At 40.8% G+C, this 18,170-nt stretch overlaps 1 protein-coding gene across 1 annotated transcript; it reads right to left on the bottom strand.

Annotated features, from left to right (window-relative positions):
• Positions 1 to 2,660: 2,660 nt before the first annotated feature.
• On the bottom strand, positions 2,661 to 16,677 carry fxn (frataxin). Its single transcript, XM_080040078.1, has 6 exons — positions 16,308 to 16,677; positions 15,762 to 15,842; positions 15,527 to 15,603; positions 14,749 to 14,869; positions 3,975 to 4,072; positions 2,661 to 3,093 (listed from the first exon to the last, which is right to left on the bottom strand). The coding sequence occupies exons 1-6, from the start codon at positions 16,413 to 16,415 to the stop codon at positions 2,955 to 2,957; spliced, it is 624 nt and encodes a 207-aa protein (XP_079896204.1). The 5' UTR covers positions 16,416 to 16,677; the 3' UTR covers positions 2,661 to 2,954.
• Between the last annotated feature and the right edge of the window lie 1,493 nt (positions 16,678 to 18,170).

The following is an 18,170-nucleotide window of genomic DNA, read 5'->3' on the forward strand; positions in this document are numbered from 1 at the left end:
TAATAACAAGCGCTGTGTCCCTTAAAAGCATTGTCCTATTTTTTGGAAGAACGTCTTACGAGGACTGAATGAGTGGATGTGGATCTGTCCTCTGAAGGTATGGCTGGGTGGACTTGCTATGGGGCCGTGGAATGCTTTTGCCTCGCATTTCAAACATAGAAGCCCTCAAGAAGACCTCATGATGAACAAAGCAGGACCCACCTGAAGGCCTTTAACATGTCATTTGATTATGTGGTGCATATTCCCAAACCTATGTTCACAAGATTTCAGCCCCTTGTGTAGTAGCTTCCTTAAGCTAGGATGGTAAAGCCAGCCTTGTCTGAAGTAGCCTACACACATTTGTGGGATGTGTCCTTCCTTTATCCTGCGTTCCAAATCACATACTTTTTCTTTTTACTACACTACATACTAAACTACAGAAGAGTTTGAGGGCCACATGAGAGAAAAATAATTCAGATAAGTTTTTTTTTTTTTTTTTTTTTCATTATGTCAAGAAATGTCAAGAATTAAAGACGAATACTCCAAAATGCTATTGGAGTTAGTGGGGTATTTATGTATTTTCAGCATACTACAATTGACGTGCATGTATTGGGACGTCCTATATCTTTTTCTGGCATACTAAATAGTATGGGAATTGGAACGCAGGGTTAGTGTTCATAACTAACCACAGGCATTACAGCTAGCAGCAAGACCTAATTGCTCATGCACAATCCTCGCATATGTGGTGAACAAGTCTGGCTGAATCATTGTTGTGTTCAGCCATCCAAAGAGTAGAGCAACATGTCCACATGTCTTCACCCAGAGGGAAAACTGTGATGGATGTTAGTGTAGTTCTGACCCAGAGGAGGCCCCACTATGAGCCAGAGTCAGTGCCCTGCCTGGGTGCCTGGTGGCTGGCTTAGGTTTGGGCTCAACCATCAGTACGAATGAATTGTCCCATCATGTTTCAAATTATGCTTGATTGTATGTTTCAGTTCACTCTTTACCGCCACACGAGTTACAAAGTGCTTACAGAATCACAATGTAAGCGCTATACTGAGTGACATTGAACTCATGGAGTATATTGTACTGTACATGACAGAGGGTTATACTGCAAATGAGACTGAACGTGATTTGAATGACTGGACTGTGTCTGCGGAGTTTTTCCATATTTTCACCTTAAAACACCAAATAAAATAAAAGGTTCAAAACCAAAACGTGCACTGTGCTATCATTTTTAACAAACAGGGATTTCAGAAACATTCAGTCGATCATTCTGTTTTACAACAAAAGCCTCAAAAATGAAGAGACCACTCCAAATGTTCAGTGTCTCTTGTTATATTCTTTAGAGGCATATGTTTGAATAGAATGAACATTTTGGTGTTATTTTATAAACTACTGACAACATTTCTACCAAATTCACAATAAAAATATTGCCATTTAGAGCATCTACAAAAATGTAGAGATGAAGATTGAAGAAAAATCCAGGCTGGTCTCTTTTCCTTGGCTGTATATTACATTACATATAAGCTTCAGGTGAACTTTAAAATGCATTATTATACACAGATAAGGGGGGATTCAATCTAAGAAGGCTCGAGTGGTTTTCAGGCGGGAGAAAAATTATTCCAGCAAAATATCTTTCAACATGGTGATACACAGAAATCCATTCTTTATTCTTCTGTTTGTTTGGTCTTATTCACTGAACATTAACCCTTCAATCCTGCTGTGGTGTGGTGGCACCATTCAGTGCATCCTCTTCCACGGCCAGAATGGCAGTATACATTTGATATTCATCCTTTTCTGTCTTCTGTCTTTTTCACTTGGCATTTTAGATTTTTGTTTCCATTCCGACTGCTCTGTTTACAGGTCCAATAAGCATTACTGTGCAGTAAAGCTACCACCAGCCACTGGTTGTTGTCCTGTGTTTCTAAAAGATACATCCTTAGAACACATTTTCTGCTACAATGTTTGTTTCACCTAGTATGAATATGGTCTCTTTCATACAGATTGAATGTGACACTTTTGTAACGTCTTTTATCATGTTAGTGTATCATGACATGATGCCAAAAACACTTGGATTGTCACTTCCACATCAGAGTCATAATCAATAAATGCAACTGCCTCATGTGTCATTCTGTAAGCTAAATATAGACTTTCCATCTTGTGACATTCCCTGCATTCCAAATCACATACTTTTTCTTTTTACTACACTACATACTCAAGTACAGAAGAGTTTTAGGGCCATGGGAGAGAAAGAAATTAGATAAGGAAGTTTTTTTTTCATTTATTTTCATTATACTGTGTGTATATATATATATATATATTTTTTTTTGCCCATTCATCTTCAGCAATGAGCTTGAACTCTTTCAGTTTGGAGGGTCTCACTGCCATCACCCTGATCTTTAGCTCCCTCCACAGATTCTCAATTGGATTTAAGTCAGGACTCTGGCTGGGCCACTGTAAACGTTAATGTGTTTGTCTGCTAGCCATTTCTTCAACACTTTTGCTGTGAGTTTTGAGTTGTATATTAAAATGTTGTACAGGTGTGTGTCTACATTTGCTCTTATGCATGTGGACAAGTGTAAAGTTGGAAAAGGACAAAAAGCTGGTGGACAAAGTGGGGGAATGGGAGACAGAGACATGTTTGAGATGTGTAATAACCATGTTTTTATTTTAGGGAATGTTACATTGCTTTTTGTTAAGAAGAAAGTCAATCTGATCAAATATTTATTGAAAATGTATGGTTATTACAATTAAATACAAATGTGCAATAAATTATTACAGAACATGTAGATAACAACATAATAACTCTTGCATATAGATTACTATCATATATATATATACAACTGCTTCCTTAAGGCTATTTTTAAGTTATTGCAGAGTTGGACATATTAACTGTGTGTCCCATATAATAAATATGCCATATGTGTTTGTTTATGACTGACGTAGGTATGGGCATTAGAGGCTCAGGTGTTTCATGAATAGGGCAGGTCAGAGAGGTCTATGGTTCTATTGAAGATGATGGAGAGTTCTGGAGCAATCAGCTGGTGGAGGGTCAGCCCATCATGAGTGTACACCCAGGATTCACCTGTCCAGTCGTAGCGCTTCGGTCCACTGAGGAAAGAAAAGCATGGAAACTCAGTGAAAAAGAGGGAACTCTCCCTGCGTTCCAATCCCCATACTTCCCTACTATTTAGTATGCCAGAAAAAGATTTAGGATGTCCCAATACATGCATGTCAATTGCAGTATGCCAAAAATACCTAGATGCCCCACTAACTCTAATAGCATTTTGAAGTATTCGTCTTTATTCTTGACATTTCTCAACATAATGAAAATAAATCTTCCTTATCTGATTTTTTTTCTCTCCTGTGGCCCTAAACTCTTCTGTACTTTAGTATATAGTGTAGTAAAAAGAAAAAAGTATGTGATTTGGAACGCAGGGTCATTTGTATTTTTTCTATCAAAACGTGATATCAAAGCACTTCTTTTATGTAGTTAGTTTGTGGACTGAATGAGTGTAACTCCTATTATTGTTTTCCCATCAAATCCATCACTCATTTTGAGATGTCCATCTGTATGAAGACAGAGGAGAGATGGCTGTAGGACACGACAGATTTTGCCACATAAATGCTTACCTACAAAATAATGATCTGTTCAATTGTACACTAATGTAGGATTTTTTCACTGATTTGCTGACTGATATACTGCACTAGAGCGAGTTGGTAGGTAGTTTATCATAATAAATCACCTTATAATTAGCAACATTAGCAATATTTACCCCCATGCATAAGGTCAATCTTATATAAATATTGATAATAATTAAAAACTATTTTAAATATAAAATATCTATTAAAAACTCATTTAGATTTCCTTGGTAGCTTTGTGGTTACAGCCCATGCCATAGAATCACAACATTGCCGGTTCAACTCCAACCAGTGGACTTTATTACACGTATTTTCTCTCTCCCCCATATCTGGTGGAGCAGCATTGTTACCTGGTGGGAGAGGAGAGCCAGATCTGTTTGTTTGGAGTCTGTTTGTTGATGACGTAGGTTCCATGGTCCCCGCCCAGCTTCACTGTTAACACTCCACTCTGGACAACAAGCAAAAACTAACATTACTACATTTATTTATTTGTTTGTTTTATTTATTTATTTCAGGACAATGCACATTAATGAACATGTACAGCAGTACACATAAAAATGCCAGATTGTAGCCCGGGGGCTCATTTCCATCTGTAGTCCATTAGGCAGGTTGATGTTACAATAAAAATGACAAAGATATATAATAGAAACATTTGCTTTATACAAATACTGAGAAACAGAAAGAAAGAAAAGTAAAACAGGATCATTCATTAGTAGGATTAGTAGGTTAGACAAATACACAACTAATAAGGTCCAACATACATTTAGAGGTGGTTGCACCTTTGGTTAGTTCTTAGCCACACCTTTACTTGGCTCTTAAAGGTGGCCAGCGTGGGACGTTCCCTTATAGTTGGGGCTAGTGTGTTCCATAATGCACTACCTTTAATAGATACATAGTGCATTATGGCTGAAGGCAGTCTTTCTAAAAGAAACCTTACAGTCCCTGTTTACAACAGCTCAACAATACAAATACATCACACCCCCCTCACTGATACATTTCTATTCCCATCTTCCTGAGTTTAGCTTCCTTTCACAGAGTTAGATGTTTAGATTGATCAATCATTTCTGTCAGTTCAGTACGGAGCAAAAGCTGATGATGCAGTTAGCCTAGCTTAGCCTAAAAAGCAGTGGGACAGAGCTAGGCTTGGCATCATCCAAAGTTCCAAAATAGAACCTACCAAACGCTCTGAGGCTTAATAATGAACATGTATTCCCTCAAACAGACAACAATGAAGCCACTATGTAACAGTGGTGTTGCTTCTGGAAGAGGAAGAAGAGCGCCTGCAGTGATGACAGCAAACACCCAGCTGTTCATGGCCACACATATATGTGTATATATATCACATATATGTGTATATATATCACATATATGTGTATATATATCACATATATGTGTATATATATCACATATATGTGTATATATATCACATATATGTGTATATATATCACATATATGTGATATATATACACATATATGTGATATATATACACATATACAGTATCTCACAAAAGTGAGTACACCCCTAACATTTCTTCAAATATTTCATTATATCTTTCCATGCGACAACACTGAATAAATGACACTTTGATACAATGTCAAGTAGTCAGTGTACAGCTTGTATAACAGTGTAAATTTACTGTCCCCTCAAAATAACTCGACACACAGCCATTAATGTCTAAACTGTTGGCAACAAAAGTGAGTACACCCCTAAGAAAAAATGTCCAAATTGGGCCCAAAGTGTCAATATTTTGTGTTGTCATCATTATTTTCCAGCACTGCCTTAACCCTCTTGGGCATGTAGTTCACTAGAGCTTCACAGGTTGCAACTGGAACCCTCTTCTACCCATTCATGACGACATCAAGGAGCTGGTGGATATTAGAGTCCTTGCGCTCCTCCATCTCCCGTTTGAGGATGCCCCAAAGATGCTCAATAGGGTTTAAGACTGGAGACATGCTTGGCCAGTCCATAACCTTTACCCTCAGCTTCTTTAGCAAGCCAGTGGTCGTTCGGAGGGGTGTTTGGGGTCGTTATCATGTTGCAGTACTGCCCTGCGGCCCAGTTTATGAAGGGAGGGGATCATGCTCTGCTTCAGTATGTCACAGTACATGTTAGAATTCAATGAACTGTAGATCCCCAGTGCTGGCAGCACTCATGCAGCCCCAGACCATGACACTCCAACCACCATGCTTGACTCTAGGCAAGACACACTTGTCTTTGTACTCCTCACCTGGTTGCCGCTCCACACTCTTAACACCATCTGAACCAAATAAATAATTTGGTCTCATCAGACCACAGGACATGGTTGCAGTAATCCATGTCCGTAGTCTGTTTGTCTTCAGCAAACTTTTTGTGGGGTTTCTTGTGCATCATCTTTAGAATAGGCTTCCTTCTGGGATGACAGCCATGCAGACCAGTATGATGCAGAGTGCGGCGTATGGTCTGAGCACTGACAGGTTGACCCCCCACCCCTTCAAGCCCTTCAGCAATGCTGGCAGCACTCATACGTCTATTTTCCAAAGCCAACCTCTGTGTACGACGCTGACCACGTGCACTCAACCTTCGTAAACTGGGCCGCAGGGTGATATTGCAACATGATAACGACCCCAAACACACCTCCAAGACGACCAGTGGCTTGCTAAAAAAGCTGAGGGTAAAGGTTATGGCCTGGCCAAGCCTGTCTCCAGACCTAAACCCTATTGAGCATCTTTGGGGCATCCTCAAACGGAAGGTGGAGGAGCGCAAGGTCTTTAATATCCACCAGCTCTGTGATGCTGTCATAAATGGGTGGAAGAGGGTTCCAGTTGCAACCTGTGAAGCTCTAGTGAACTACATGCACAAGAGGGTTAAGGCAGTGCTGGAAAATAATGGTGGCCACACAAAATATTTACACTTTGGGCCCAATTTGTAAATCTTTTCTAAGGGGTGTACTCACTTTTGTTGCCAGCAGTTTAGACATTAATGGCTGTGTGTCGAGTTATTTTGAGGGGACAGTAAATTTACACTGTTATACAAGCTGTACACTGACTACTTTACATTGTATCAAAGTGTCATTTATTCAGTGTTGTCCCATGAAAAGATATAAAGAAAAATGTGAAGAAATGTGAGGGGTGTACTCACTTTTGTGAGATACTGTATGTGTATACATATCACATATATGTGTATATATATCACATATATGTGTATATATATCACATATATGTGATATATATACACATATATCACTTCAGCTGAAGGGGGGGGGGGCTCTGTGTTACCACAGAGCAGAGGGACAGTGTCAGGATGGCCTTGAGACAGAGACATGTATCTGTAGAGTGGACATCCAGCAGGAAATGGAACAGTGCCCGGACACAGTGCACTGTCATCATATTAGTGGCAAGGCAAGGCAAGGCAAGGCAAGGCAATTTTATTTATAGAGCACATTTCAGGCACAGGGCCACTCAAGGTGCTTCACAGGGTTAAAATCAAATAAAGAATACAAATACAAAAAAAAAAAGGAACAAATTTAAAACATGGATAAAAATACAACATTTAAATAAAAGAATTAAAACATTTTACCAAAAAAAAAAAAGAAAAAAAAATTACAGGTTAAAAGGGAAACAAGAACGTTTTGAGACCTGATTTAAAAGAGCTGAGAGTCTCAGCGGACCTCAGACTCTCTGGCAGTCCGTTCCAGACATTGGGCGCATAAACGCTGAATGCCGCCTCTCCCTGTTTAGTCCTAACTCTGGGGACTTTTAAAAGACCTGTCCCAGACGACCTAAGGGCTCTGGGCGGCTCATAACGTATCAGCAGATCAGTAATGTATTTTGGCCCTAAACCATTTAAGGCTTTGTAGACCATCATCAATATTTTAAAATCAATTCTTTGAGTGACAGGAAGCCAGTGTAAAGACCTAAGAACTGGGGTAATGTGATCTACTTTTTTGGTCCTAGTGAGGACTCGAGCAGCAGCGTTCTGAATTAGCTGAAGCTGTCTGATTGATTTTTTAGGAAGGCCTGCAAAGACACTATTACAGTAGTCAAGTCTACTAAAAATAAATGCATGGACAAGTTTTTCTAAGTCCTGCTGAGATATTAGCCCTTTAATTCTCGATATATTTTTAAGGTGGTAGTAGGCTGACTTAGTAATTGATTTAATGTGTTTTTTGAAATTCAAGTCGGAATCTATCACTACTCCAAGATTTCTAGCTTGGTGTGTGCTTTCTAACATAACAGATTTAAGCTGTGCGCTGACTTTTGATTGTTCATCCCTGGCACCAAAGACAATTACTTCAGTTTTGTCGCTGTTTAATTGAAGAAAGTTTTGGCACATCCAGTCATTGATTTAGTGAGGAATAGCCTTCCTCTACGTCTGCCTAAAATACATGCTGATGGCTGTGTGGGTATCCTTTATACTAGGATGGCCTAGTAGTAGGGGAGACAATGTATTTCCGTAGTTTTGAACTGTTCATTTTTGGGAGAGTTTTTGGATGATGTCTTCTGGGTTGATTGAATGTTGAGAAAAATGATGTCTCCATTTTTTCTCAAAAAGTTTATATTTATTTACACCTTGAAAATTATAAATAAATAAATAAATAACTGATTCCTTGCAGTGTTGGATATTTATAATATTCAAAAACATATCTGATCTTAGGATTTATGAATACGAATAAAATAATGTCTGGTCTCAGCACACATTCCCTTCAATTGCTGTTTAAATGTTCTACCCTCAACTTCTCTCCACTTATTCCCTTCTAACGTTCAGATTTATTTCTCTTTTGGCCTTTTTGGCTTTCTTTATCATAAGGATATAACAGGAAGTGACCGGCTCAGGCTGAGCCAATCAGATCCTAAAGGCCCGTCTACACCAAAGATTTGCGACGCGACGAGACGGTTTTAGAACGTCGCAGGGGAAAGTTGCAGCAGTGTAGACTGACAGTTGCGCCGTGGCTGATGCCGTTGCAAGGAGTCCCCAAAGACTGAACATGTCAAGTCTCCCGGTCAACTTTTAGAACGCAGAGTGCAATGAATGGGTTGTTTGCCCCTTCCAACCTCCCTCCCCAGAGGCTCTTCCCCCCTTTCCCCGGCCTCGGTCGGGCACAGCTGCCGAATAACGCCTTAATTGTCTCCGGAAATAACCTGGTGTTAGACCTACACCAGGTTATTCTGAATATTTCTATTATTCTGATTGTGTTTTTATTTTCACTAAAATTGAACTGAAAGTCACAAATATTAGGAAATATAACCCCGCGAAGAATGCCTGTGTTACGAGAATAGCGTATGTGTCTGTGTGTGTGTGTGTGTGTGTGTGGTGTGTGGTCGAGCGAAAAGAGCGAGCGCTAGCGGAGTGACAGAGAGAGTAGGCCTATCCTGTATAGCGTATGAGTGCTGCTGTGAGGAAAGGTGTAACATTATGCTTCTTTAATTCATGTTGTGAGTAGGCTATGAAAGACACAGGCTACTTTAAAACATGTATTTCACCATCAGTCTGGCGGCAGGTAGGCTTAGTAGACAGTGCCTGGTTCTGAAATAGCCAGCATGTGGGCTGTAAAAATAAATAGGCTAAATAATAATAATAATAATTGCTTGGATTTATATAGCGCCTTTCATGATACTCAAAGCGCTTTTTACAGGGTTCCAGACAATTCGTTCACACACAGTCATACCGGTGGTGGTAAACTACCATAGTAGCCACAGCTGCCCTGGGGCAGACTGACATTATTTATTTAAATAAATAAAAACGCCGCAGTAGACCTACTATGGCTTATTGATGAACAGGACTAGTCGGTTAAACGTTTGAACGTCCGCTGCCTCGCTGGTCGGCACCAGAAATTGTCGGTTATAATGTGGCTATTGCCCATCACTTGGACTTGATGGACAATCGCCTACATGTAGACGATTGTCCATCACTTGGACTTGAACATTAGGCTATTGTGGTTAATAAAAGAGGGAGAGAGATAAAAAGGTGAGAGCACAAAGCAAAAAAGGTTTTCTTGGCCGCTAAAGGCCCGCAGTGTTTACTCTTGTTCGTCGGCCGTTTTTTTTCTTTTTCTTTTCCTTTTTCCTCCCGTCAGTTGCCTTTACGCATGGCGCTGGAGACAAACCCAAAGCAACACACAGCTGGACTCGGCGGTCCGGTTAATAAGGACACAGTAGCCCATACTAACGTTTAGCAAGAAACTTTATGTTACAGCCATTCCTTAAGTTAAATCAGCGTATTAATTGTTGACTGTTTATTTGGGGTAATTGAATTACTAGATGGCAGGGGGCGTGGTTTTGGGCCACCTGTTAATTGCGTGGTAGAATGGCAGCCGGTGAGTCCAGCCAAGTCACAACCTGGAGTAGAAGCTGTGGTTACACATAATTTTGACCACTCTGATTTCAATGTTTGTTTTCCAGCAATTTAAGCTTTTCGTTTAGTCTAGCATTTATTTGTTATTTTGAAACCCTTTTTTGCAAATTTTTGGAAACCTTTTTGTTCGTAAATAAATACTTTTTGGATGGAAGAAATCAAAGTTTCTGAGTGCGTATATCAAACCACCACAGTTAATGCCCCGGAGGCATCATCGACTAGGATGCCGTGACATTAAGTCAAAATTATATCGATTCTGGACTGACTGGAAACTGGATTTGGACACGTTTGCAGCGCTAAAGGACGCTCGGATGGAAATGTTTGCCAACTACCGTGAGTACGCAGCAGAACAATAGGTGGAGCCTGGCCAGGCCTTTCGTTGGAAGCGCTCACTGCGCACTGCTTTTACCAAAGTTTGTGTGAAAGTTAAGAAGTGGAAATGGAGAGCGATACTGATGAAGTTGCGGACCCTGAAAGGAAGTTGTTGCAAACAATTAAATCGCGCAGAGGAAGGCTCGGCGCAGCAACTAGAAAAAAGAATGAAGTGCTACATATGATGAAAACAAATGAAGACAAAGAAAATGTGAGTAAACATATGGACGCATTCAGTGAACTGTTAAAAGACTTTATGGATTTGCAAGTGGATGTTCAATCATTGCTAGAGGCTGATGAAAGACAGGCTGATCATACTTGTTGGTACGAGCCAAAGTTAATTGAGTTCAAAGAATTCCTGACAAGCGTTGGCTCATGGATGTGTGAAGATGATGGGGAAGGAGACAAAGTGGATGACATAAATGCTTTAAGTGGACGAGTTGATGTTGATGATAACGCTGATGTTAAAGAACAAGTTGATGATAATGATGGTGACGAACAAGCATACGGTGAGATTGGCCGTAGCGCATCACAAGTGTCGTCATGCGCCAGCGGCCCCAAGTCATTAACAACTGCCTACGTAGAAGCCGAGGCTGAGCGCGCTGCTCTTAGCGCAAAAGTCAAAGCGCTGGAACAAAAGCATATATTGGATATGGAGGAGGCAAAGATAAAGGCAAAGCAAGAAGCGCTTGCATTAGCAGCTGAACTGGCAGCCGCAGAAGCCAAAGCAAAAGTACTACGGCAAGCCGGAGCTGGCTCCGTCAGTTCGAGGGCAAGCAGCCGCACAAGTCGACATCGCTCTGCTTTACCTCAACTCCCCCCTGTTAAAATGCAAACTCCCCAACAGCATTCATTTAAATCTGAACCAATCACTGCCCAAATTGACAGCCATACTAATCAAGGAACAAGTAGCACAGAAAATGTTGTAGACGTACTGAAAAGGCAAAATTACATAACTGAAATATTAATACAACAGCAGAAAGCCTCCCTCCTGCCTGTTAGAGAAATTCCCAGCTTTGATGGTGACCCACTGCAATTCCATTCCTTCATTAGAGCCTTTGAGCAAGGCATAGAAAATAAAACAGACAATATGCAAGATAGACTCTATTACCTTGAGCAGTACACCGTGGGGCAGCCAAGACAAATTGTACGCAGCTGTCAGCATATGGATGTGGAAAGTGGATATAAGGAAGCAAGGAAGCAGCTTGAGTGGCACTTTGGAAATAAGATGAAGATCACAATGGCATTCATGAGCAAAGCTTTAAACTGGACAGCTATAAAAGCTGAAGATGGCCCTGCATTAAGAGCATATTCAATATTTCTCCGAAGCTGCTACAACACCTTGTCAGGAATTGACTATGTGGAGGAACTGGAAAATGCAGCAAATTTGAGGATAGTTGTGTCAAAGTTACCCTTTAAGCTGCGTGACAGCTGGAGAACAGTTGTTTGTGATGTTCAGGAAAGGCAATGCAGACGTCCAAAGTTTAAAGATCTCCTCCAATTCATTGAGAAGAAAACTCGTGCTCTACTGGATCCTATGTTTGGTGAGATAAATATGCCATTGGAAAATAGAGCCAAACTCAAGTTACCACAAAAGTCCAGCAGGGGGAGCAGTTTTGCCACCACTGTAACCCCTGTCTTAGAAAATGCAAAAAGCAAGATGGAAGTGGAGCATAAACAAATATCAAGAAGTGCCATTAAAAGACCCTGCTTGTTCTGTAACAAAGACCACTCAATGGAAGCATGTATGTTGTTTAAAGGCAAACCCAACAAAGAAAAAGTGGAAATCATGAGGGCCATTGGATTGTGCTTTGGATGCTTGGAAAAAGGACACATGAGCAAGTATTGTAAACATCGTATGACATGTAAAACCTGCCACAAGACCCATCCAACCATTTTGCACATAGACAGTCAAAGAGAGCAACCAGCTAATATGCAATTCACAGAAGCATCCATGTCCAGTGCCTTGGTTTCTATGAACGCCGGTAGCCATACTGGGGCCGGCATAAAAGTAAGTGCACTCTCAATAGTCCCAGTTAAAGTGAAATTGGAAAAGGGAACAAAAACTGTGCAAACATATGCCTTTTTGGATGGAGGAAGCACAGCAACATTCTGCACAGAGGAGTTGATGCAACAGCTAAATGCTAATGGAAGGAAGCAGGACATATTGCTCAGGACAATGGGACAAGAGAAGCCAGTGTCTAGCTACAAAATTTCTGGATTGGAAGTTGCTGCTTTGCATGGAAATGGATACCTTAAACTGCCTGATGTCTACACACACACATCCATCCCAGTCACCCAAGAAAATATCCCCACAAATGAGGATATTAGAAAATGGCCTTACCTGGATGAAGTTGACTTGACACCCATTGATGCCAGCATTGGGCTGCTTATAGGTGTCAATGCCCCAAAGGCCATAGAACCATGGAGAGTGATTAATAGTGAGGGTATTGGGCCCTACGCTGTGAAGACTCGACTTGGGTGGGTTGTCAATGGCCCGCTCAACATGACCGGTGATGGAAATGGAAATGCAGGTAAAGTTCAAGTTAATCACGTATCTGTTGAAGATCTGTTGGTCCAGCAGCATAATCAAAACTTTATTGTGCAGCAATATGAAGGCAAACAAGTGATGTCTGTGGAAGACCAACAGTTTATGGACAAAGTGTCAAGCTCAGCTGTGCTAGAAGATGGCCATTACAGCTTAAAGCTCCCCTTTCGTAAGGATGATGTGAATCTTCCCAACAACAAAGCTGTAGCCCGGCAAAGAACACAGCACCTTTCTAAAGAAGTTCAAAACGAACAGTACGCTTGCAGGCGTTGGAGGCGGGTCCACTACATCGCCGACCTGTTGTCGAAAAGGTGGGTAAAAGAATACCTCCCACTAATTCAAGCACATCGAAGGTGGAACAGGAGAAAAAGAAAAAAAGCTTTGCAGTTGGAGCCAGGTGCTTGTCATGGACAAACCACGGAGCTGGAACGACCCATCACCAAGCTGTGCCTTCTTTTGGAGGGGGCTGCAGCTTAAATATCGACACTTACACTGACGGATACACCCAAAGGTTCTTGCAGACACTACATTTTTCATAATGCACATATTCCTTTGCATTACACCTTATCCCCTTTTTGAATTTTGACCCTTGCATCCGAACTTTTCCCATTTTTTGACCTTTTGACACCCTTGCATACACCACCTTCCCTTTTTTGCCTTTTTGAAGAAAGAAGACCCTATTTTTGCCTTTTTTAATGGCTTATGAACTGATAAAGAGACACTTTAAAATGACAAAGTTTAAAAAAAAAAAAAAGAGGAAAGAAAAAATGCATGATGTAACTGATGTCAGTAGATTTTGTTATGGCTGTATATTTTTCCCTTTTTGAACTTGTAATTAGTTGCTTGGCAATAATTAGGGGCCGGTATGTTACAGCCATTCCTTAAGTTAAATCAGCGTATTAATTGTTGACTGTTTATTTGGGGTAATTGAATTACTAGATGGCAGGGGGCGTGGTTTTGGGCCACCTGTTAATTGCGTGGTAGAATGGCAGCCGGTGAGTCCAGCCAAGTCACAACCTGGAGTAGAAGCTGTGGTTACACATAATTTTGACCACTCTGATTTCAATGTTTGTTTTCCAGCAATTTAAGCTTTTCGTTTAGTCTAGCATTTATTTGTTATTTTGAAACCCTTTTTTGCAAATTTTTGGAAACCTTTTTGTTCGTAAATAAATACTTTTTGGATGGAAGAAATCAAAGTTTCTGAGTGCGTATATCAAACCACCACAGTTAATGCCCCGGAGGCATCATCGACTAGGATGCCGTGACACTTTATGAAGAAGCACTTTAAATAACGATCTCTGCCCATACAAAGAGCTCAAGTTGGATAACTGGACGGAGCGACCCATAAGAAACGCATTTACATTAACGGCTTTTTAGAAAGAAGAATGGGGCAATAGGCTACAAACATTAATCGGCGCAAATCTTTGGTGTAGACTGGCCTTAACAGAACATGGAGCAGAACAATCTTTATTTTTATTTATTTTATTTCTTAACTTTTGCATTTTCAAGCTTTATTAGACAGTACAGAGTTGAAATGGGGAGACAGAGAGAGAGAGAGAGAGCGAGAGAGAGAGAGAGAGAGAGAGAGAGAGGGGGGGGGATGACCTGCAGTAAAGGTCCACGGGTCGGATTTGAACCCACGACCACTGCAACGAAGGCCGGAGCCAATATGGTACGCGCTCTATCCACTACACCACCCCATACTTTTACACTCTTTCTATCCTATTTCCCATTAACAAGGTGTAAGGACAGAAGCACCAAGATAGAAAGCCCGCTGCGCTGCCTCCTTCTCAGGTCATTAACTAACAGTAGAATCCAGAATGTAGGCCTACTGCAGTCAGACATCTTGCCATGCAAACAGGGACAGACTTACCGAGAAGACCACGTCGTATTCGGCTCCAGTGAAATCTTCATCTGTCAGGTCTTCAAAGTAATCAGCCAGAGCATCCAGAGTCTCATCAGCCAGCTTCTCATAGGCTGATTCAGACAGCTCACTGGTAGACACACACACACACACACACACACACACACACACACACACACACACACACACACACACACACACACACACACACACACACACACACACACACACACACACACACACACACACACACACACACACACACCCACACACACACACACACACACACACACACACATTTGTGAAGGAAGTTCTTTTAAGGTTGGAGGTCAACTCAGGTGGAAGAATATTTCAGGAGACTTGGATGAATTATGAAGCAATATTTATTACAGACTTGGCCAAGGAGAACCGGACTGCAACTCTCGTGACTTGCACTTCAATTCTGACAAACTCATGCTTAGAGCTGTGTCTTAACCTTGTGCTATCTCTAACACCTCCCCGGCTCGGGCACCAAGCGTACCAATGTTTTGGTTCAGAGCTGAACACAGTGAACCATAACATTCTGGAGTAGAAAGAGATGAGACTTTATCTATACAACTGACCTCCTAAGTGTCTCCTAACAGGCTCCAAGGCTGACCTAGAGTCTGAGAGACAGACAGACACACAAGACAGGCATAAATGAATATTCGTTTTTACCATTAATATTAACCATACTAAAGACTGAAAATTCCCTCACAACTTCAACTGTTACCTGTGCTGCTTAGGAAACAACAGAGCCCTGGCTCACCTGATGTGCACAGATGTAGCTCTCTGTGATGATGTCACATGGATGTTCCTCCTCCACCTCTCTCCATCCACTCTGCCCTGCCACACAAAGACTGAGGTCAGGCACAAACAACACACACGCGTTAGTGAGTGTTAACTCACCTGCTTCACTGTTCAACACGGTGTTATCTCCACGTTGGTAACAGTAATCCGTAAAGTCAATCTAGTGAATGAGTGTGAGAGGCAGCAGAACTTACTTTGTTTGGAGGCTGGCACATGAGATGTGTTGTGTGTTGAGAAAACAGAGCAGGCCCCGTGAGGTGAGACAAGCTCCTGACCTGGAATATATTACATTAATAATGTTAATATGCAGGTAACTACCGGAGGTGTGTTTACACCTTTATAAATAATAGGCAGAATAATGCATTCAAACTGTAATTGTAATGTCTGGAGATGTGTGAATGATATTATTTCACAAGCATATACTTCGAGTCATTTGGCTCAACAGTGTGACTTTCATACATTTAATAATGGTTTATTTAATCAGCACCTACTTTATTTAATCCACTTTGACAAGTTAATTTGACCCCGAACATTCATTTTTCCACATTTAAAAACCTGACAAAAACCTAATGGACCTGACGATAGTGATACCATAGTTCATACCATCACTGTCTGTCAGTTTACCCTACAGGCGCATGCAATTATCGGCAGGCATACAGAACTTGACATAACATCATACTGAGTGTTAGCTAACAGGCTAACACTCGCTCAGTTTATTGAGCTAGCAGTGTGTTAGCTACCTGGCTCCAGAGGCTCATCATTCTCTGCTGTGACGCCACGGTGACATGTGTGTTGGCCAGGCGACACGTGTGGGACAACATACAGGAGGCTTTGGTGAAGCAGGCCATGTTGTTACCATGGACCGATATGTTATGGCTGTAAATTTGCTCACGTTCTTCAACAAGTTCACCGATGTACCGTCTCTTCTTCTTCTTGAGTTAGGCTGACTAGACGCAGCAGCTATGGCGTAGGCATAGGCTATTGCTGCCCCCCACTGTTTGCTAGTTAGACCTACACCAAATCATTTTATACAGTCCAGATGTATGAAGATAATCCAACAATGTCTTTGTTTTTACACAAGAATCCAGATTAAGCATCAAGTGCAAATTAAAAAATATTTCCCCTGCTGCTTCAAGATTTCTTCTTCTTCTTCTTCTTCTTCTTCTTCTTCTTCGTGTGTATACTAATGATGCTCATATATCTATGGCTCATACTGCCTTCTAGTGGGAGGATGTCAAACATTTCTATCTCCCTGCGTTCCAAATCACATACTTTTTCTTTTTACTACAGGCCGCGGAAGGGGAAAACAAATCAGATAAGGAAGTTTTTTTTTCATTTTATTGAGAAATGTCAAGAATAAAGATGAATAGCCTACTGCTAAATGCTATTGGAGTTCGTGGGGCATCTAGGTATTTTTGGCAGACTGCAATTTACATGCTTGTTTTGGGACATCCTAATTCATTTTCTGTACACTAGGCTATGGAATGGAAGTATGGTTATTGGAACCCCGGGACTGTCTTTCTCAATATGTCATTTTGAGCATTGCGAACAGGGTTTTGCTTCAGCACATGGAACTCACTGGACTTTTGAGCTAGAGTTCATGAACGTTATAACAACAAAGATCCAACATTTGTTTACTCAGACTTGCATTCATTCAACCGTCTAAAATAATATCACATACAACGTGACAGGCAAAGACATGCATGCATTGTTGTTGTAAGTAACACATGCTTGGAAAAGTTGTAACAGATAGACAAAATCAGCAAAAACAATGGCTATACACCATGTGATCTCATTTAAAAAGATTTATCGAAATTAAAAACAATCTGGAACGATGCCTCTCTTTTTCACTCTACATGTGAAAATGTATAGCCTACTAGAACACACTTTCTTAACATAATGTAGCCTATAGATTAAGATAAGACAGTCATTTGTTAATCGACAGTGGGAAAAAGTTCAGCGTTACAGCAGCAAAAGAGTGCATATAACAAAAGCATCAGTAAAATATGCTAAATATAATACCCGTAAACAGTAAAAAAAGATGACACTAAGAGTTAACAGTAAAAATGGCAAGTTAGAAAGTATAGCTATAGCATATGTGTGTATATGTATACGTCAGTAATATAAATGCCCTAGTTTGTTTCAGCTTGTAGTCCCAGTGTTTTTGAAGCTAAATGTTAGTGTGCAGTGCACTCTACATTCTTTACAAGTAACAACCTCAATAAGTAGCCTATCGTCGCTGTCGGGCGGAAACCTCGTATCTCCATTTTTTGACATTTTTATTTTTTTCATAAATCATATCTATTGGTCACGCTTCACGTTTTATAAAGTGTTAACCAATTAAAAGTACTAAAAAGAGGTTGAGAATAAACCTCGTAACTCCATTGGATCCTCAACTGACGGCAAAACCTCGTAACTCCACCCCCTTTCCATTCGGAATGAAGTACCGGTAACAGCTGAGCTCGAGCCGTCAGTTTGTTCAAATAAACTATGTCTCACGTGCTTATGTAACAAAAAAGTGTTAAAAGTGTTAACCCCTGTCTATTCTGTTACTCACATCCAACCTTCAGACCGCCTAACACTTCATTATTATTCATGAGTCT

The sequence above is a fragment of the Ammodytes marinus genome (genome assembly GCF_949987685.1).
Source record: "Ammodytes marinus genome assembly, chromosome: 2".
In the NCBI taxonomy this organism is placed as follows: Eukaryota; Metazoa; Chordata; class Actinopteri; order Uranoscopiformes; family Ammodytidae; genus Ammodytes; species Ammodytes marinus.

Coding starts and splice junctions, on each gene's coding strand:
- fxn (XM_080040078.1), bottom strand. CDS start 16,415: ATGGCCTGCTTCACCAAAGCCTCCTGTATGTTGTCCCACACGTGTCGC. Junction 15,604..15,761: donor TGTGCCAGCCTCCAAACAAA/GTAAGTTCTGCT, acceptor TTTGTGTGGCAG/GGCAGAGTGGATGGAGAGAG. Junction 3,094..3,974: donor TGGCTCTCCTCTCCCACCAG/GTAACAATGCTG, acceptor TTCTTTCCTCAG/TGGACCGAAGCGCTACGACT.